The sequence below is a fragment of the Tachyglossus aculeatus genome, chromosome 14, assembly GCF_015852505.1.
Source record: "Tachyglossus aculeatus isolate mTacAcu1 chromosome 14, mTacAcu1.pri, whole genome shotgun sequence".
NCBI lineage: Eukaryota > Metazoa > Chordata > Mammalia > Monotremata > Tachyglossidae > Tachyglossus > Tachyglossus aculeatus.
In genome coordinates this window covers 52,305,416-52,327,058 of record NC_052079.1, presented here as the reverse complement: position 1 = coordinate 52,327,058, position 21,643 = coordinate 52,305,416, and the positions used below count along the sequence as shown (strand labels likewise).

General features: G+C 44.1%; 1 protein-coding gene across 2 annotated transcripts in view; it reads right to left on the bottom strand.

The window, feature by feature from the left end:
* The window catches only part of EP300 (E1A binding protein p300), an 82,945-nt gene that overhangs the window by 10,874 nt on the left and 50,428 nt on the right, over nt 1-21,643 (bottom strand). The window contains exons 11-27 of one of the 2 annotated variants that reach the window (XM_038756935.1): nt 21,529-21,606; nt 20,613-20,722; nt 20,192-20,347; nt 19,407-19,844; nt 16,206-16,385; nt 15,651-15,807; nt 12,998-13,116; nt 11,700-11,939; nt 10,848-10,936; nt 8,604-8,684; nt 6,436-6,492; nt 5,366-5,443; nt 4,495-4,562; nt 3,301-3,451; nt 2,176-2,322; nt 1,525-1,638; nt 155-320 (exon numbers count right to left, since the gene is read on the bottom strand). In XM_038756935.1, the coding sequence (XP_038612863.1) occupies nt 155-320; nt 1,525-1,638; nt 2,176-2,322; nt 3,301-3,451; nt 4,495-4,562; nt 5,366-5,443; nt 6,436-6,492; nt 8,604-8,684; nt 10,848-10,936; nt 11,700-11,939; nt 12,998-13,116; nt 15,651-15,807; nt 16,206-16,385; nt 19,407-19,844; nt 20,192-20,347; nt 20,613-20,722; nt 21,529-21,606 (2,429 nt within the window). The remainder of the gene's footprint in view (nt 1-154; nt 321-1,524; nt 1,639-2,175; nt 2,323-3,300; nt 3,452-4,494; nt 4,563-5,365; nt 5,444-6,435; nt 6,493-8,603; nt 8,685-10,847; nt 10,937-11,699; nt 11,940-12,997; nt 13,117-15,650; nt 15,808-16,205; nt 16,386-19,406; nt 19,845-20,191; nt 20,348-20,612; nt 20,723-21,528; nt 21,607-21,643) is intronic. The other variant, XM_038756936.1, reaches the window with a different exon arrangement.

Below are 21,643 nucleotides of genomic sequence, written 5' to 3'. Positions count from 1 at the left end.
AGACTGTGAGCCCACTGTTGGGTAGGGACTGTCTCTATATGTTGCCAACTTGGACTTCCCAAGCGCTTAGTACAGTGCTCTGCACACAGTAAGCGCTCAATAAATACGATCGATGATGATGATGACGAAACAGCCCCATCACTTTTCAACCGACCTTATAGTCGTGGACGATGCGTTCCGACACGGACTTATCCAACATCTTTTTGTACCACTCCTGCAGTCGCTTAGGCTTGGGAATCTTCTGGTCAGGAGGATGGCAGTGGAAGATATAGTCATCCCCTTCACTCGGCGGGCAAGCCCAGATATGGCCAGTTGTGTATCTAGCAATTGGGAGGAAATATTAGTCCAGGAAGGCGAGCGTGTTTGAGGTCTTCACGCACGCATTTTTGGAGGGGAGGGGAGGGGAGAAGGTGGTGGAGGAGAAGGAGGGGTAATGATTTTTTCCTAGAAGGCCTGATATACGACAGGAAGACACCAGATGGGGCCACGACCAGAAAACACGGCCACTATCGCACGATAACGGCTACCGCAATCACGCTCCGGATCGAAATGCTAGCACTGCAGCGGCGGCCGAGCGACCCAGAACCGATGACGTTTTGGTTGCCGCTTGCATACCTCCAACAAGAGGAGGCGGGAAACGGACTGTAAGGGGCGGGGGGTGGGGTTGTGCTCATCTCCATGCAGTTTGCTTATATTGCAGGGGGCATCTCACACACTCACAAACGAACCGCTGCATTAAACTGACAGGGCTGCGAATTCTCACACTGAAGGCAAATGGAGGATACTGAGTCAATTTCACAGGGTAGTCCCACAACTGCCAGGCTGATGAACTGTTGGTCCACCAGGCAGATCAATTTGGGGAGATGAAAGAACATCACCTGGGATCATCACCTGTATACCAAGGTGAAGGGACTGAATACAGCTCAAGGCCCCTAAACCTCAGGTGACAAATAAGGTAATTCTTCTCAAACAGCATCTCTTTAAGAATTCACTGACGCTTCCTCATGCAACATGTAGGTAGTATTTTAAAATCTTTTTCTTTCCTTTTGGGAACCTTAGACTATGCCCCCAAGACTGTGTAATGTGAAGCGCCCCACCAATCGTCCCCTTCCATAGTAATATGACAACACAGAACTGTAAAAACAAAACAAAAAAACCCCAAAACAAAAAAACCACCCTCCAAAATCAAGGGTTTAAGAGGCGCCCCCCCCCCCCCCCCCCGCCCACGATGACTGGCAGCACACAAGACAACCCTATAATCTACCTATAACCCTATAATTGTGTCGGCACAAACGTAGATATCAACAGGTTTGGGCTAGCTATAGTGCAGTAGTTACCAGGAGACAAATTCACAACCCGCTTTTCCGAAGGAGCACCTGGTTACAGGTCAGTTACCCTTTCCCTTCCTGACTACAACTAGTTTAACCATTAATAAAAAATACAGCAATTGACACTTAAAAAACACACAGAAAAGAAGGGGTGGGGGAGGGGGTAGGGGGAAGGGGACTACAGTGATAGGCTTACCCTAATTTCTTGACATATTCTAGGTAGCCAATTAAGATTTCGTGATAAACCGCAGTCCTCAAGCATTTTGGGCGGAAGAAATGAACACTGTCGAGGTAAGATATGTAAACTCTCCTAGGGGGAAGAGGAAAAGCAGAAAAGTGGCACATGTCGTTATGAAAGACTTTGTTCATGTAGATGCATAGATTTTTGGCACCAATGAGATGAGAAATTCTTTAGGGGGTATTTGATCACAATCCCACCTCTTTATGAGGCAATACTGCTTGCTAACTGTTTCTGCGGAGCTCCTATATTTTTTTTTTCTTGGAGGATACATATATCTTATCCTCAGCACAGATTACTGCAACCCTCCATGCCTTTAGCAGATTTTTGTCCCCTTTGTCTGCAACCAACCAGGAGCCTGCCAACTGTTTGCTACAGTTTCCACTTCTCATTCTTGCCCTTCCTTCTCCGCCGCCCCAAATCTTTATCATCCTTCAGGCCAAGAAATGGCAACAGAAATGCCTGTGAATGAAAACAAAACAGCCTTCTCCTAGCCCTCAATTCCCTCCTTCCCAGTACCCCCCCACATCGGGGCTTGGACCGTTCATCTCTTCTCCAAACCTCACAAGTTACCATTCCCACAGCCGGAGCTTCCAAAGTAAGTCTCACCTCTGATTGGGCGGGGGGCAGTCAGATCCATACTCTTGAACATGCATGCCAAAAAAGCACAGGTCAACCCCATCAATCTCTTCAAAGGCAAAGAGTGCTTTTGTTCGATAAGGAAAGGACTCGGCCATCTCTCCACTATCTACAAACCTAAAAATTACAAATGGGAGGGAAAAGTCGCAAGAGAGAGTCTCTCCCTCTCCCCCTCCCTTTACCTCCTTCCCCTCCCCACAGCACCTGTATGTTTGTACAAATTTATTAGTCTATTTTACTTGCACATATGTTCTATTTTATTAATATGTTTTGTTTTGTTGTCTGTCTCCCCCTTCTAGACTGTGAGCCTGCTGTTGGGTAGGGACCGTCTCTATATGTTGCCAACTTGTACTTCCCAAGCGCTTATACAGTGCTCTGCACACAGTAAGTGCTCAATAAATATGACTGAATGAATGAAGAGAGTCAAGTCTTGAGTTCCTGGGGTTAATAGGGCAAAGTGCGAATAATAATGACTGGGGAGGTAATGAACTTCGGCTCCGAAATAGAGGACCTGACTCAATGATGGGGAAGACAGTCTTGGGTCAACAGAGCCTAGAAAGAGCTACTTTTGTCGACTCTGGGAGATGGTCAAAAGGAAGGTGGGGGTGCAGCTGGAAAGACATTTCAAAATAAATTTGCTTCGGATAAGCCACTTGTGGACCGTTAAAAACCAACACCAAACACACAAATGCGGGTGTGCATGCACCTGGAATACACAGGGGATTAACTATCTTGTTCCCATTTAAGTATACAGTGAGAGTCTGCTGGTTTCTTGTCCATCAGACTGTTTACTCCGAGGGCAAAAAATGAGACATACTGAATGCTCCTAAATGCTTAATCCAGTGCTCTGCACACAGTCAGCGGTCAATACAGAAAACCAAACGAAAGGACACTACCTAGTACAGGCTTGTATCCCTCCCACCCCCCGCAGCACTTAGAACAGTGCTTCGTACAAAGTAAGTGCTTAACAAATGCCATCATTATTATTAAAAGACGACCACGATATTCTGCTGGAGAATTTCTGTGCAAATAGGGGGAAATCCTTGGAAAGTAAAACAGGATAATTAAAAGCCTAAGAAAGAGAGAAATACACACCTTGCTTTCATTCCAGGTTTCACTTCCACAGTTTTGTCAGAAGCATGAACCACCCGAACAGTGACTTCTCCTGACTCAGGGTGATTTTGCCTCCTAAGAAAGTCATTCACTCGGTTCTCCAGGAAGGTGCCAAGCCTGGTGGATGGTAGCCCTACACATACAAAAAAACCCCCCACTTCATTAGCATTTCCAACATACGCTATCATCCAACATAATACTTTTCCTCGTAGGGGATAAACCCGGTTAAATTCTAGTTCATTTTCAGAGGCAGGTTCAATTTCCAGGGCTGAATTTACACCGGTCTCCTTATTCCCACCACTAATCTGAAGTTAAAGTGTCTGACAAACTCCAGGACCAGTTCAAAATGTGTGGCAAAGGCGAATGCTTTCCAGAGCCTCAGGGATGATCGCTGCCCGCCGGCAGGAAGTAGTTGCATCCCAGGGAGGGCCTCTGAGAACAGAACAAAACCACTTCATTCTTTATGACTCCCTCAAGAAACTTTTTCTTAGCAAACTCAGAAACCCTACACCATGGTGGGGCATAACTGTTCAACCTTTAAAAGTTTATATAACTCTCTGGTTGTCATCCGGGTAGACTTTTCCACGTCTTAAGGTAATTGAGAGAAAACTAGCAAGGTGGAGCAATCCACTCCGGCCCCAGGAAGTAGTGCTGCTCTTGGAGACTGCTGGAACAAAACGAGTGCTCCAGTAGGTTTTGCTTTGAAATTAAAGATCTGGCAAAGAAATTATTTTCTTCAAAGAAAATGTCATCAAGCCATACTCATTCCCTGTACCTAACTAGTGAAGGTACGGGTTAGTCACAGAACTGGGGATAGCGGAAATTAAAATCTATTCCCTCTTTAGCTACTTCTCTGCCTGAAGAAACCATCTCAGAAGGAAAAATGCACAATATTTTTGGCTCACTCACTGCCTTTTGATATCTAGCCTGGGTGGCAGGTTACAAAAAAGGTATTCTGAACTAAGTTTTGAGGTGACGGCTCTTATCATAAAGGCCATAAGCAGCCATTTCGCACTGGAGTGGATATTATTCATATACGATGAGATCATATGCCGTATGGTGAAAGGCTATTTGTTTACCCATCAAGCTTTTCCGAGGTCTCCCTCTGATATGAGAGATAACAGGCTTTAAGCTAATGGTCCAAGTTCAAAACGTGCTCGGAATAAGGAAACTTACTTTTAGCAGAGAACTTGTTTTCTTTCCTAGTTCGCCCCGCTTTCTTCAGACAACCATCACAAACAAAGCTAGAATTGAGGGAGTGGGGGAAGGAAAAAAAAAGACAACTATATCTCTTCTGAATTACTGGAAAGTAAAATTCATGACAGGCTTGAAAGCTAAAACCAAGAATCTTCTATAGTGAGGACCTTTCAGGGGGAACTAAAATCAGGTGGTCGCCAAACAGGGCCTGAATATGTAAATGACCACCAAATTGGTCAGGAAAGAATCTTCCTCAGGCACGGGGACATTTCCCACAAATGTCTGCACACACATGAATGGCAAATTTTGCAAAAGCAAGATCAGGAATCTGCTGAAAAATCATCTTTTCCTAAATTTCCTGACAAAATAGTCACTCTGGCTATTGTTTAAAAGGTAAGTCTTTGAGATGAAACCCTCTGCACACCAGGCAGGAATGAAGTTGACCTGGGACTGTAGCAGGGGCTTTAGGCTTTTCTATAAAGCGCTACACATCATCGTCACCATGGCAGTTACACCCCTCTAATGGTGTCTTGTTAGACACAAATGGCTTAAAAAGGAACTTTCGTATTTAGTTCAGACACCACAAATCACTCCTTATAAAAGCTGACAAAACAAAAAAACTCCCGGTGTCACTCACTCTAGAGAAGAAAAAAAAATCTCTAATAGAAAAAAGTCATTTATCAAAATACTGATAAAATCAAAATTATCTTAAGGTTGGCAAGGACACTCTACAAAGTTGAAGGCATTTTGTGTCAAACAGGAATAACAGTTTTAGAAGCTCAGAGAACCAATACATAAATAAGCCATTGCAAATACTAGCAGAGGACCCAAGACTGTCCAGAACCCTTACCCGGATGGCCAAATGATCTCATTGTGGAGGACACAAATCTGATGCATCTTTCGGCCACACTCAGTACATTCAACAAACCTGAAGGAACAAAAGCACACTTACAGTTATTAACTCAAGATAACCTGCATGTCTCACCATCAAACCCACCAAATCTCTCGCATTTCCTTTCTGCTCCGAGAGGAGCCACGTAAACAGTAGGAAATATAGGCCCAGCAAGTTCTGGGGCCTGGGAAACGACAAAAAGATTGTGGACAGGGTGATCGTGGAATTGCTATGAACTTAATTTCCCAGACATCGGGGGTGAGGGCTCCGAATAAAGCTTGAAGTTGAAGGTTCACAACAAACCAAAGGAGATAATTATAAGCTGAGAGAGATCCATAGTGATCTTTCAAAATCTGGAACTTACAAGCCTCAACTTCTTAGTACGCCAATCCTTACGAACCTGTTGGACTAGCTAGGCCAAAGAGAAATGCTCAGTCGTTGCAGATGTAAACCGACTTCTAGATGGACGGATGTCAGAAGGAGAGGGGCGAACAACTGTCAAAAGCAGAGTCCAGGCCTACTGCTTGGCTAAACCACCAACTGACTGGGCAACCTGCTAGCCTGTTACTACTCAAAACTTTGAGTTCTGACATGGTTTCATCCAGTCACTCTTCCTTCGGATGACCCAGAACACATGGTCGTTTAATAACTCCCGGTCCTCTGGGTCACAAACCAGGGCGTCACACAATCAGTCCCTCAGGCAGACTGGTGTTCAGTTACTCAACCAAACATTCAGATAACAGCATCAACGAGAAGAGTTGTTTCCATCTGTGTCACACAATGACAGGAGTGAAATACACTCCCTGGAAAAGGACAATGCGGCTTGGTGCTGGGAAAGGGTGCAGGACTACCTGGTTGACTGACCCCGGCTGTCCAGATGATAAAGTGGTACCAATTCTGCCTTTCAACAAACAGAACTAGTCCACCGTAGCAGGCTGGAGGTGGAGGGGGGAAGAATGGGTAGAGGTGGAAAGTTTCCAGCAGTAACAAAATGGGAAAACACGTCCAGGAGGTCCTTAGTTACTTACAGTTCAGGGTCCAGAGTATCATTCTTTCTCTTGGAAAACTGTTCTTTATTTATTGTACTATGGAGAGAGGAAAAAGGGGATACCCATGGTGAGTATAAGGAATAGGGGGGAAAAAACAACAACAAACCACTCACAATACACACTCTAAAGGCTAACAAAAGGTTCAAGAAGAATACTCTAACTAGAATTCTTTAAGACTGCTGTGGGTAATAGAGTTTTCACAAATGAAAGAGGCTAGCGAAAAATGCATAATCATGGATGCTGTGGTATTTGGCACTTGCAGTTGTTTTCACTGTATTTTAGAAACAACGTGGGGCTGGAGAAAGTCTTACAAAAACCACTCCTGTCCACCATATCAAGGTCTAATGTTTGAATATCCCTCCTTCCCATCCATCTTTGCTCAGACCTTACAGTCTCACCCATAATTTTGGAAAACATGCCGAAAATTCAAAATGGTTCCTGGAGTGAGGTAAGTCAACTAAATTTGATTAACCTTAGTGGAATCTGTCAATTAAAATGGCTGCTTATAGGGGGAAAAAGTTTGTCTATTGGTAACGCACTTATTTATGGCTTTACTATTTCCAGTGCACCAAGTGCTGATTTGGGAGGATAAAATTATGCGGCTCAGTTTTAGTTTACTTAAAAAATAATTTTGCCCTAAATCTGTATTCCCACTAAGTTACTGACCAGTTTTGGAAACACCAATCCCGCTTTAGATCATGGAGATCTAACAAAATCCTAAGCCAAATATTTCACTCTGGTTTTTGCGATCCATCTCGCCCAGTGATTTAGAATGAAATTCTCAACAGTTTTACCACATTCTTACCTAACCATTTCAGCCCAACCTTAGAGCCAGATGCAACAGACCCTCACAAGGACTAAGACAGAATGGTACTTCCATCAGGATGATTAAATTATCTGCTAAGTGGGAATGTGACTATGCAAACCACTTTCCCAACCAGATTGTCACTGACTGAGTCTCTTATACACAATACAGCATCGGCCACTCTGAGCACTCTTCCCTGCTTTCGCTACTGTTTTTCCTAAAATCAATCAATCAATCGTATTTATTGAGCACTTACTGTGTGCAGAGCACTGTATTAAGCGCTTGGGAAGTACAAGTTGGCAACATATAGAGACGGTCCCTACCCAACAGTGGGCTCACCTGTCTAATGACCAGTCATTAGAAGTCAGCTCTCCGCTGACGGTGGCCTTCCCCTATAAAACTCGGGAGAGTGAACATATCCTACCTCTAGTAATAACTTCTAGCCATAGTTCAACATCAAACCCTGCCTTGATAAAAAGGGAACAGAAATTCCTCACAGCTCCTGGATGTGTTGGACTTTTCTCATTAGAATCCTAAAATCCTTCACCTGGATGAGCCCTTGAGATCATCTGGCCCAGCCAACTGCTTTCTGCAGAGATAACTAAATAATTCTTACTGGTCTCATGATTACCCATCTTCCTTTTTCCCTAGTTGTTCTATTTATTTTTGTAGATTAAGTATGAAGGAAAGGCTCGAGGCCAGAATAAATCAAATTCGGTATCTGCAAACAGGCTCAGCTCAAGTCTGGAGAGACTAAGACTTTCAGAAGCTGTTTTAAAGTCAATTCCGTTTCGGAGGCTCCCCTCTCTCTCTGAAGCATGCAGTCCCTGCTAGAGAGAAGTAACTTTCGCAAGTTCTTCCTTTCGAGTCAAACCTCAAAGACTAAAGAAGGGACAGTCGGGCACCGTAGATGTGATGGGGCAAGCTTCTGAAGAAGATTTAAGTTTTTTCTTATATATTTTTTTAAGGTCAAATCATAGTCTTGGGCACTTCAGTAAACTCAACTCCATCACCGTGGAAATGGCTTGGGAGAATGAGAAAGGCCAAAGCAACCTTTCCCACGATGATTCAAAGGAACTGCTCGATATTAAACTGACAATTATGCCAATGAATTGGGATGAGAAAAATCCTGCCTCTTATTTACGGTGTTAAGGGGAATGACTGTTCATACAACAACTTGACACTGTTCTCTAGAATAAGAACTTGCGCAATTCTGAAGGCAACAAGAGAGCGCTTGAGTTGGGATATGGAGAAACTGAACTGAGGGAGAAGGGCAAACAAGGTAAGATGAAAGCTTTCAAAATGCTATATACAAGCCACAAGCAGACACACGGTTACTTACGTTTGAGGCTGGGATGGATCATCCCCCAGAGAAACGCTCTCTCCCTGGATTTCATTGAAACACTTCTCACAGAAATGATACCTGTCGGCAAGAAGGCCATATTGGGGTGAACTGTTCCGTTCACACAACACAGCCCAAGCCAAGCAACGGAGCCACCAATCACAGCAGGCCAAGGAGGGGGACGGGAGCAGAGAGCAGGTCATCAACGGCGACAAGGACATTCAATGATGTAGATTTATGGGCCCCCACAGTTTGTGTTTGGATTGTTTGGTTTGTTTTTGTGCAAAGCCAAGTGCGGACAACGACAAGCATGAGGGAGAAATAAAAAAAAAAAAACACACAAAAACAAACGAAGAAATGAGGGATTGCAGGACAACAAAAAACACAGAGCAAGACAAGACAACACAAAGCAGAAAGCCAAGGCAAAGCACAGATTAGCATTAAATCTCTTAAATGGGATCACAAGCAGCAAATGATTACAGCAAATAAAACAAAAGAATATTCCATTTAAGCATACCCACACCCTCTCATTTTAGTAATCAATGCCACTTGAGGCAAAGAATCAAAATGAGGAAGGGGGTAGAGTGCATCGGCAAAGGGAAGAATTGCGACTTCAACGATAACTTAAGCCTAGCAATCCTATTTTCCTAAAAACCATCTGCGAGATGAAAGGAATCATCTGGGTTGTTTTGTTTTTTTTTCCAAAAATCAGGGATTGGAAAGCCACAGAATTCTCTCTTCAAGGAAGGGAGTAAGCTTGGACTATTGACGCTTTCACCAATTTAATGGCCAGAACCAATGGTGGTGAAAACCACTCTCATGCATTTACTTGAGCTGCTGACAATAGTCAAAAGGCCAAAGAGAAAGGGGGGGTGGTGTGTATGTACATGCTCACACTCACTTCAGTAAGTTGCCAAATAAACAAACATCGGAGTGATCCAATTTAGAAGGAGGAAATAAGACAAATGTCAAGATGGCAAAATGGGGGAGATTTCATGCCAGATACTTCTCGCATTCCAAACCCAACATGTTTTAATGGCTCAATTCAGTAAAACACACCAAAAATCAGGAAAAAAAAATGAACAAAAACAAAACAAATAAAAGGAGGGAAAAAAAACTGTGGCCCCTCAATCACCACAAATCATGTTAACTATAGTGCACATAACATCCAAACCCCCCTAAAAATTAAAAAAAAAAAAAAAAAAGCGACAGTTTATCAAAGCCAGAAATGCACCTATAGCACACAGGTTCAACACAAACCAACAATTAGGGGTTGCCATCACTAAGGGGATGACAGGCTGCTTAATCGAATTCTCCAGCCTTGTCTTCACTTTATTACAGCATGAAAATTGAAACAATGTTTACACTTGTATTGTCTGCTAGCTCTTGAAAATGGAAGACAAATTACAGGAACTAAGGGTGACAAATATCTTATTGGATTTATTCACTAAAGGAAGGGAGAAAGACTATTTTGGACAGAGACTATCCGATTAACTGCTATCTATCCATAGCCCAGCTCCTGGAACATAGAACGCATTTAATAAATACCAAAATTACTAGAGCAAGTCACCAGTTGCTGAGAGAGAAAATAATTTCAACATGTACACATATAAAAATCAAAATACGTCACACGCTGCTTTGTAACAATCCTCTGGATACGGTTCCATTCCTGGAACTTTTCAAGGCCAACAGTCAGCCAGAAGCCTCCTCTACACTCCTGGTTAGAGTTTACAAACAAGACCCAAGTTTATACTGGCTCCACACCCTAGAACTTTTTTATTTTTAAGAAACCACAACATTACTTAAAATATCTAAAAAAAATTTCAGGCCGTCAACAAGCCTTGAATGAGGATTGCTGGGCCCTCAGAGAAAGGAAGAATTGTGAGAATTGTGCTTAGTACAGTGCTCTGCACACAGCTTAGCTCAATTAAATATGATCGAATTAAAAGGAATCAGGTCAGCATCTTTATTCTGGTGCTCAAATCTAATTCATTTTGAAAATGTCCTGAACTGCAGAATACATTGAATAGAAAGAGCTGAACCTCTCCTCTCCCCTCTGTCCCTGCACAAAAAACATAGGGCAAGGGAATAAAGGGTCCAGAAGTTTGGCCATAAGGAAGCTAGCTGTCTAGCAGACAATACAAGCTAATGCTTTAGGTTTGCAGCACGCATATGCATGCCTGCCTCAGACTCTCACAGGACACAGGAACACATGGTTTTTTTTTTGACCAAGGTCTTGCTCACCTGTTCTGGTAACTGTAATAAGTGGCATCTCGAGGAATTGTGCATAACTGTTTGCCGTAGCAACAAAGTGTCTGGGGAGAAAACTCCAACTGCAAGAGAAACAGAATTTTAAGTCCCGCACTTAGGCGTGAATGGCAGATGCTAACACGTGACAAACCAATTTCCTATTTGGAATATTATTTTGCCAAGGAAAGTCTTCTCCCTGTTCTACAATTATGTAAAGACAGAACTACAATCTTCCCCAACAAGCAGAGGATAACATGGGAGAAGACAAGAAATACATTCGCCACTATTCATGCAATCATCCTGTCAAAGCTGCTCCAAAATCTATAGGAATACATTCAAAAAGGGAGCTCCAATTTAGAAGCACACGATTAAAAGAAATATTATCTTCTAAAGGACAGATGCCATGGGAGCCCAACTTTGGAGCCACATTGGAAGTTTCTCCAAGTCTGAGAGAGAGCTGCAAAGGAGGGGCTGGACCCGTAAGGCTACTTCAGGACCAGGAGAGGAGAAGATACTCCAAACTCTGGGAAAGTTGGGCCACTCATAGGGAAAAAACTCCTTAGCCAGCCCAACCCGATCCACATTTGGATGGCAGATCACATTCTCAGGTGGTGAATAGACTCACAAGCCACTCCAGAACTGCCAGTCGCCTGAGTTTGGCTAGGGGCTTTGTATGATCATCACTGTGCCAGGACTTTGGAGTGAAAGGTCAGCCTTGGAAGCCCCTGGGGGAGGACCTAAAACAACCCTCACAGCTTTATCACTTAAGGAGAAGACAAAAAAAAAAAGCATTAAGATAAATTTCTAAAATCTGAAATCACTGGCATTTTGAAATGGAGATCTTACCTTTCTCCCACAGCAATAGCCCAAGCTTTGCATTACTGGGTCGATTTCTTGCTCAAACACCTCAGCCAATTTGGAGCAGTATTTATACACCCGGGAAGTCTTGCGGTTATACAGCCAGGCATTGTTGAACATGAGCCAGATATCATCCACATACTGCCACGGCTCTTGATATTGGCCAGTGTCTAACTTCCTCTTAATGGTGGAGAGGTCCATGGGGCTCTTTACTATGTCAAAATAATCCTAGAAAAACCAAAGGGCACAAAGATAGACAGTTGGAAGAGGAGACGCGGCGCACTCACAGAACTCTTACTAACTTGCTGCTGGACCACCTATCTGAAAGTACCATCACGCAAGTAATGAACTACTTTCTACTTTCCACTTGTGACAATCCATTAGACTATTTTCCGAAATCATCACTGGCCATTATACGGTATTGCAGCCATTTCAGATTCTACACAGAATCTGCCGTAGCTTTTTACGAAACCTTAATCCCATTGTCACTTCAAGCTCTATTCGGCAACAGAGCTAACTTTTGCTGCCCCTCTAACAGCACTACCAGCTTCTCTAACGAGTTTGCCCGACCCCTGCAATAAAACATCGGGTCAAGGTCTTTCCATTTGCCAAATACAAAGTCTTTAGGGCCGCTCTCTAGGCTGGGGGAGGGGGGCAAAGGTGAGAGGGGACTGCAATGAAAATGTTAGGGGATGATGGTTTTGCATCGATTAAGTGCGAGTACGGCACCCCAGAATCCTACTGACAAACAGGATACCTTGTAAATGAGGACATTTGTAAGGCCAATGATTTACAGTACTCTTCCACCCAACCCCCAAAGGGGTGCTTAAATAGTAGTAATAATAATAACGATACCATTTATTAAGCGCTTACTATGTGCAAAGCACTCTTCAAAGCGCTGGGGAGGCTGCAAGGTGCTCAGGTTGTCCCACGGGGGGCTCACAGTCTTCATCCCATTTTACAGATGAGGTAACCGAGGCACAGAGAAATTAAGTGACTTGCCCAAAGTCACACAGCTGGCAATTAGCAGAGTCGGGACTTGAATTCATGACATTTAACTCCCAAGCCTGCATTCTTTCCATTGAGTCATGCTGCTTGATCAATCAATTGTATTTATTGAGTGCTTATCATACGCTGCACACTGTATTAAGTGCTTGGGAGAGTACAATACAACAGGATTAGCAGACATGCTCCCTGCCCATAACGAGCTTACAGTCTAGAAGGGGCGACAGGCATTCGTATGAATAAATAAGTAATTTAAATCAGAGAAACCATCACACACTTACAGGAATTCCTAGAAGCTGGGGGTCCACAGGCTGGCGGAAGGGAAGGGATTCCGGATCCTGACGATAAAGTGCCTCCAGTGTTGGCATAAGTGCCTGTCGTAATTCTTCCGGCTTGAAAACTTTTAAAGAACATACATGAAATTAATGGAAAAAGCATACGAGCAGGATTGCCTCTATTTTCATTTATGATAATGGTAAAGCACCTCCTAAGTGCCGGGCAGGCGCTGCACTAAGATTATTGTCTTATCATCATCAATGGCATTTACTGAGTGCTTACTAAGTGCAGAGCACTGTACTAAGCACTTGGGAGAGTACGATACAACAGAGTTGACAGACATGTTCCTTGCCCACAACAAATTTATGGTCTAGAGGGAACACAAGACAATGAGGTGGGGCACAGTAGTCCCTGTCCCAAATAGGGCTCCATAGTCTTAATCCCCATTTTACAGGTGAGGTAACTGAGACCCCCCGAAAACAAAGTAACTTGACCAAGGAGCTGAAGCTCAATAATAATAATAATAATAATAATAATAATAATAATTGTGGTATTTGTTAAGCACTTACTATGTGCCAAGCACTGTTCTAACAGCTGGGGTAGATACAGGGTAATCAGGTTGTCCCATATGGGGCTCACACTTTCAATTCCCATTTTACAGATGAGGTAACTGGCACAGAAGTTAAGTGACTTGCCCAAGGTCGCCCAGCGGACAAGTGGCGGAGCCGGGATTAGAACCCATATCCTCTGACTCCCAAGTCTGTGCTCTTTCCACTAAGCCACACTGCTTCTCTAAGAATCTCGACTCTAAAATCTTTAAGCCTCCAAGAGAATTCAGGGAGGTTCAACAAGTTATGACAGTAGGGGTGTAGATGTGGCAATGCTGCATTGACTATAAGGCTCAAATATGTAGTGATATGAATAGTCCGCACATCCACCAAGCTAACTTGCTTCCTCCCTTCAAAGCCCTACTGAGAGCTCACCTCCTCCAGGAGGCCTTCCTACATTGAGCCCCTTTTTTCCTCTCCTCCTCCCCATCCCCCTGTCCTACTTCCTTCCCCTCCCCACAGCACCTATATATGTTTGTACAGATTACTCTACTTTACTTGTTCATATTTACTATTCTATTTATTTTGTTAATGATGTGCATCTAGCTTTACTTCTATTTATTCTGACATGACACCTGTCCACATGTTTCATTTTGTTGCCTGTCTCCCCCTTCTAGACTGTGAGCCCGTTGCTGTGTAGGGGCTGTCTCCATATGTTGCCAACTTGTACTTCCCAAGCGCTTAGTACAGTGCTCTGCACACAGTAAGCGCTCAATAAATACGACTGAATGAATGAATGGTTACTAGATGGTGCATGGACTTTGGAAGAGACAACAGGAACTGCCAGACCACAGCAGCACAAGACAACGAGTGAACCCACACCTGCCGATAAGTTGCCCTGCAAAGAAGGTGTCCTAATTCAGTCAGGCCACTTGGGCGAGATTTGGCAAATGGCATTGTCAGTATTGTATTTACACTAGTGTTCTTCTGTAGGTTACTCTGTTTCCCCTGTTTTATATATAGGGTATGCCTCAAAAATCACTACAGGGGGGACTACCACCTCTGAATCTCCCACCCACCCTGAGATCTGACACCAGGTATTTTCGAGTGGCAATATATCAGCGCCTACTTAACTATACCTGCACCCCAGCCCCCCGGCCTAGGCGATTTGAGGGCTGGCCTAGGCTGATCTGAGGGGCCCAGGGAGGCTGGAGTGACGTCCTCAAGTGTTAGCTATGAATTTTGCTGACTCCCAGACCAAGTAATAGCCCAGTGCCCTTGACTTTTCCCCACAAACCTCAATGACAGTCTGATGATTCCTGATATATCCCACTAGTCCCCAATCTCAGTCGTAAGGCTGCAACCCTTGGGCTGTTTAGTAGGCAGGATTCCCTCACGTTTCTGCCCCTCTGCCTTGCGGTCCCGCCAAAAGACCGTGAGCCCCATCTGACTCAAATGAGTTTTTTTTTTACCTGAACTTGGCACAGATTAAGTGCTTAACAAGTACCACAATTATTATTACTGGGCACTATGCAGAAAACAGTGTTCCCAATGGTACCTTCGGGGCGGATACACAATAATATCTAAGAGTGAGTTTTCTTCCTTCAATCCAACAGGCTCAACCCAGTGAATACCTTCACATTTATTTAGAACTCTATATTTCCCTTTCAAAAACATGTGTTCCACAAGATGGTTCTTTCCCTTCCTCCGAGCATACAGTCTGGACTGTAAGCCTGGTATGGACAGGGATTGCTTCTATTGCTGAATTCCCTTCCCCACAGCACCTGTATATATGTTTGTACATATTTATTACTGTACGTATTTATTACTTTATTTATTTTACTTGTACATATCCATTCTATTTATTTTATTTTGTTAATATGTTTTGTTCTCTGTCTCCCCCTTCTAGACTGTGAGCCCACTGTTGGGTAGGGACCGTCTCTATATGTTGCCAACTTGTACTTCCCAAGCGCTTAGTACAGTGCTCTGCACACAGTAAGCGCTCAATACGATTGACTGATTGAATTGTAATTCCAAGCGCTTAGTACAGTGCTCTGCGCACAGTAAGTGCTCAATAAATATGGTTGAATGAATGCATTATTGGACTTACTTTTTTTCTTTGACTGTCCAGGGGCTGGTGAAGACTGGGTTGCTGGAGTACTTGGTTGGTCTTCCTCTTCTTTTATTTCAGTCTTCCCTTCAGCTGCTTTCTCTTCAGATTCCATAGGTTCTAGCTTACAGTCTTCTGCCACTGACGCCACTTTCACCTAGAAGACAGAGAAAAGAACTCCTTTGCAAACAGCCTTATAAACTTCGCTTGCAAGTTCCCTGGTTGAGAAGGCAACCGGAGAGTTGTGATTTTTGTGAGGGGACCAGTTAAGGTTTTTGACATGTCTGGTTAAGCAACTCAGGTAGCTAATGGAACATTTTACGTGCAAATCACTTACTCTGGATTGTTTCTTTCCAGGTGCACTTATGCATCTGAACCCCAATTCAGTTATGATACGCATTTTAAACAGAATGTGTAGAAATCCCCAGTAAGAGAATGTAACCAAGAAGCTGTCAGAGAAATCACAACTCTCCCTACAATTCTGATTTTTCTAGGCAACTTCTTAACCTAAATCTGGACAAAATACAAGATTTTTTTTTGGGGGGGTCTCCTTGCCTCCTGTTTGTCCTCTGACTGTGCATCTGTGGCTTCTGGTTGCTCATCTTCCATTTTAGGCTCCATTTTCACTTCTTGTGAGGGCTGCTGCTCCGGAGCAGTCTGAGAGTTCACTTCTGTACTGCTGGAGGAGGGTGGGTTAGATACCTGTCCATCAACACTTACAGCCGGTTGAGAGAGCTGGGTGAAGAAAGGAAGAAAAATCAAAGCATTTAACCGATAGCCAAGTCTAAGCTGTGGGCACTCAGAAAAAGTTGCCACCATTTGCTCAGGGGTTACACTTGATCTTGATGCTTGTGGTAGCTGATGAAATCCTGGAAAACCCCTTATTAGCTCTCTAAAGAAAATTTCTGGAGAGCAAATAAGATGTTTTACTCTGAAGGCATGAAAATCCTAAAATCCTCCTAAACACTAAGAAATAATACTATGTTTTAGTTTAAACTGCACATTTCTCCTGTTGCGATTTTTAATGGCATTTACGAAGGGCCCTACCATGTCCTAAAAACTGAAGTATATACAAGGTCATGAGATTTGACAGTTCCAGCCCCACAACAGGGCTCAAAAACCTTATCTTATGCCCATTTATCCCAGATGAGGATGCTGAGTGTCCAGAGAGGTGATGTTACTTCCCCACGGTCACACAGCAGACTAAGGGCAGAGCTGAGACTCAAACCAGAGTTTTCTGACTCCCAGCTCTGTGTACTTTCCACCAGGCCAACGCTGCTATGAATAAACAGGTTATGAAAAAACTAAAAAACAGGTTAGTCTGGAAACTTGTATTTTAGGGCAGAGGGTTCTGTTACTTTGAACCAACATGATTCTTTTATCCTCCATTTTAGGATTAAAATTTAAATATCTGTATGTATGCCTTATTATCTTATTAAATGCCCAACTACTCTGAATTATCTGTGGTAAGGGGGGCGGCACTGATAAAGTTCACAGATTATCAACTGTATTTACTGAGTGGTTACTGTGGGCAGGGCACTGTACAAAGTGCTTGGGAGAGTAAATAATAGTTGGCAGACATGACCCCTATCCTCAAGGAGCTTACCATCTCAAACCCTCAATTCAGCCTGTTTCACACTTCCTCCCCTCAAGAAATGTTATGGCTGTCAAAAAGTACGGAATTGATCTATTCTTCTACCACCAAATACATGAAATTTTCCCTTCAAAGCTCTACTGAGAGCTCACCTCCTCCAGGAGGCCTTCCCAGACTGAGCCCCCTTCCTCTCCCCCTCCCCGCCACCTTACCCCCTTCCCCTCCCCACAGCACCTGTGTGTGTATATATATATATATATATATTATATATATTATATATTATAATATATTATATATATTATATAAATTTATAAATGTTTGTACATATTTATTACTCTATTTGTTTTACTTGTACATATTTGCTTTATTTTGTTAATATGTTTTGTTTTGTTGTCTGTCTCCCCCTTCTAGACTGCGAGCCCACTGTCGGGAAGGGACCGTCTCTATAAGTTGCCAACTTGTACTTCCCAAGCGCTTAGTACAGTGCTCTGCACACAGTAAGCGTTCAATAAATACGATTGAATGAATGAAACAATGGCAGTAAGCTGAAAGGGGAGCGTAAATGAAAAACTGAACTTAGATCATTGGTTACAATTGCTCTCTTTTATGGTATTTGTTAAGCTCTTACTATGTACCAAGCACTGTTCTGAGCAGTAGATACACATTATCTGGTTGGGCACAGTCCCCATCCCACACAGGACTCTCATATTCTAGTCGGAGGGAGGAGGATTTAATCCCCATTTTTTAGATGGGGCAACTGAGGCACAGAGAAATGAACCAACTTGTCCAAGGTCACACAGCAGATAAATCTGGGATAGGAATCGATCCTCTGACTCCCAGGGGCCATGCTCTTTCCACTAGGCCATGCCGCTTCTCTCATCACTCAGCATGGCTCTGGAAAAAGCCCGGGCTTTGGAGTCGGAAGTCATGGGTTTGAATCCCGGCTCTGCCAATCGTCAGCTGTGTGACTTTGGGCAAGTCACTTCACTTCTCTGTGCCTCAGTTACCTCATCTGTAAAATGGGGATGATGACTGTAAGCCCCACGTGGGACAACCTGATCACCTTGTAACCTCCCCAGTGCTTAGAACAGTGCTTTGCACATAGTAAGCGCTTAATAAATGCCAACATTATTATTATTATTATTATCTTCAGAATAAAATTTAACTGACCGAAGCAACAAGGACCCCAACCCATATTACATGACATGAAGCCCAGAAGTAAATTCACATAACTAACTGGGCTAGTGAAGAACATAATGGAGAACTTTACTGGTGGTATATCCACCACCAATAATTCCTTAAAAGGGCTTGAGGCACTTTAACTTCCTTAGGGACGGGCAGTTCTTTCTAACAAATGGATAAAGTTTGAAAGTATTTAATTATTTGTCGATGTCACTGTCAGCAGCCAAATGACTGGGAAATAAGCATGAAGCTGTTCCAGGGCCTCATTTCTGCCATGACCCTCACATTACAAAACTGAAATATTCTTTGCATCATTAAAAAAGATTCATTAAAAAACCCCAGAAAATTACAGACTCAGCAAGATCACAGGATGTAAAACGCTCCGAAAAACCCCCCAACATTTTACCGACTTTACTGAGAACTACTGACGGCCCTATCATTAACCATAGAAAGCACGGTCCGGAATGGGAGATGGCTTTCTTGGAAAGATTTACCAAGGGTTAGCCTAAATCTTACTGCACGTGGCAGTGCTCATCAGCGTGTTATGTTTCAGGCCCACAACTTTTCCTACTCTACCATCTCTACGTAAAACGAGACCAAGGAGAAAACTGGGTCTTTCGTATGATTCAATCATCCATTTAATCGTCTGCTCTTATGGCCAATAAAATGGCCATTCAGGTGCTCTACCAGAGTGAGACATAAAAGCATATGGCCACTCAGTCTAAGGAAGAGGCCAATTTATGATTCTGCTACTCGAAGCACCACTGGGAGGTAATTTGGCACACAAATACCACATTCAGGGAATGAGTATCGAAAGGAGGTGCAAATTCTCCACAAAATCCAATCAATCGTGCAACGTTACGCCCCAAATCGAGGGATCTATCCCCCATCGACTATGTCCTTCAGTAGGGCTAAGCGTGCCTGTAACACTTTCTGCATGAAAACCCCCGGACGAAGTAACCAAAGAGGCCGATTCTTACCGGAGTCGTGGGTTGCTGAGGTGGGAGCGGAGCCGTTGGAGTGGGCACAGATGCCGTTGTGCTCTGCTGTGACAGGGGTTGCTGCTGAGACTGCTCAGCTGGCTGCGCGGCAGGAATCGGAGGCTGAACTTGTGGAGGCAACTGCGCCTGAGGTGGAGTGGGAGTCTGCCTCGGAGTGGGGTGCAGAGGCTGGGGCTGGGAACCGGGGGGCATGGCTGGGGGCGTTGGGGCAGGGGCCGCAGGAGCCGTAGCCTGTGCCTGCTGGGGCCCCAGGCCTGGAGGGGTGTGGTGAGGGGTAGGGGTTCGGCTGGGTACGGGGGAGGGCGAATTCCGATGCAGAGCCGTCTGCGGGAGAGGCGGGCAGTGAATATGGCTCCCTTGAGAGCCTGGGGCCATGGCAGGAGAATTCCCGGAGCAGGACGAATTAGACATCTGTGCCTATAGAAAAACCAGGAATATACAAACCATCGTCGAGCACAAACTGGAAATCCAAAAGGGCAATGTTTCTGCACGTGCCCGTCACAGGTCTCAAAATATGTCATCTCTGCCTTACCGACAGTTGAAAACCAAGTTTGGTGGGTCTTTTGCTAAAGAGCAAATGGCACCACCGTTGCTACACCAGTCAACAATCTCAGTGATCACTATCCTACAAATCCATAATTACTCTAATTTCTAGAAAAATCACATTTTGCCCCCACTCCCCTTTACCAGTTCCCACTTTCCTGCCATTTCCAACAGCCCGGTTCCACGACACGACAAGCCTTACGCACTTATACAATACCTACTTGAGACACTGGGGTCTGATTGCTAGGCTGAGCCATGGGCATGCTTGATGGATTCATTCCTTGAGTGGAAGCGGAAAACTGATTCTGAAGGAACTGGCTCTGGCCAGAAGGTTGTCCAGCCCCTGGCTGTTGCATCCGAGAGGCAAATCCCATCTGCTGTTAACAAAGCACACGTGCCAAAAGGACTTTGTCACATCTTCGTCCCAAAAGAAACATCAACTTGATGAAGCAAATATCAATACATTTATTAACCTATCTTCTTTACAACCCCCGGATTCGATTATCACTTGGGGGGTTCAAGGGTGTGTACTGAGATTCCCCATCGGTACACACTTGCCTACTGGTCCAACTGTTACGGCAGCCTTTCGGAAGCAACTGAGAATCCCCACTGACCCATGGTAAGAAAAAAAAGGACACTGACCTGGCTCATGGCCCCGGGCTGGCTCAGTTGTCCAGGGTGCTGAAGGGGAGGCGTCTGCCGCGGGCCAATGGATGGCAGCTGCATGTTTATCTGGCCAAACTGATTCATCCCTGGGTTCACAGAGGCAAAACATTAAGGCAAAATCGTTTCACGGAACTAGGCTTCAATCCACTGCTCCATATTTCCGGAGTATCGGGTGTTTGGCTTTAAGCACTCCGTTATAATAGCTCCAGCTTTACGTGTGCAAAGCAAGCAATGCCCTTTCAGCCCAACACAATTCCCACAAGGTTCCCACCTTTAGGAAAAGGCAAGTATCCCACTTGGATGAGCTGTTCTAAGTGTTTCTATGACAGGACTTGTGCGTGGGGGCTTGCTCACATTTGTGCATTGCACTCCCAGTCCCGTACACTCCTCCCACCTTCCAAGGGCCACCAAAGTGTTCAAGAACTGATCTAGTCCATAAAGTTTCATTTCTTATCCATTTCTCAGGAAAAGTCTCTTTCGAATATTTTCCAAATGAGTCTATAATAGTAAGAATGCTCAATGATGCCCAGATTTCTTCAGGTCCAACAAATAAAAGCAAGGCAACATTTACTGAACTACAGAGTCTGACGATTCCACATTCCCACAGAGTCAACCCGTACTAAAATATCATCCTTCGGCCAAGTTTCGGGAACAGCTGTTCTAAAATGAAATAATTCAGCTAGTTATCCAATCTCCAGGAGAGTTCCCTTTTGGTCAGTAATCAGGCCTCTTGGCCATTAAAGGAGGAATAAAATACTCCCTCAACTGCTTCCCCCAACCACCTCTTTCTACTTGCCAAGCAGCAGGACTTTGATGCACTGAAGCAAAAGAATACCCAACTCAGTTTCGATCATGTTGGATGATTATTAAGTCACCTTTCCCTTTGACTTACCTGGCTGTGGGGGCATTCGATTCATCATCTGGCCGGGCACATTGGCACGGATCATACTTGGGTCAGGTAGAGGACCATCTACAGGAAAGGGAAAAGAAAGGGGTGAGTCAACATT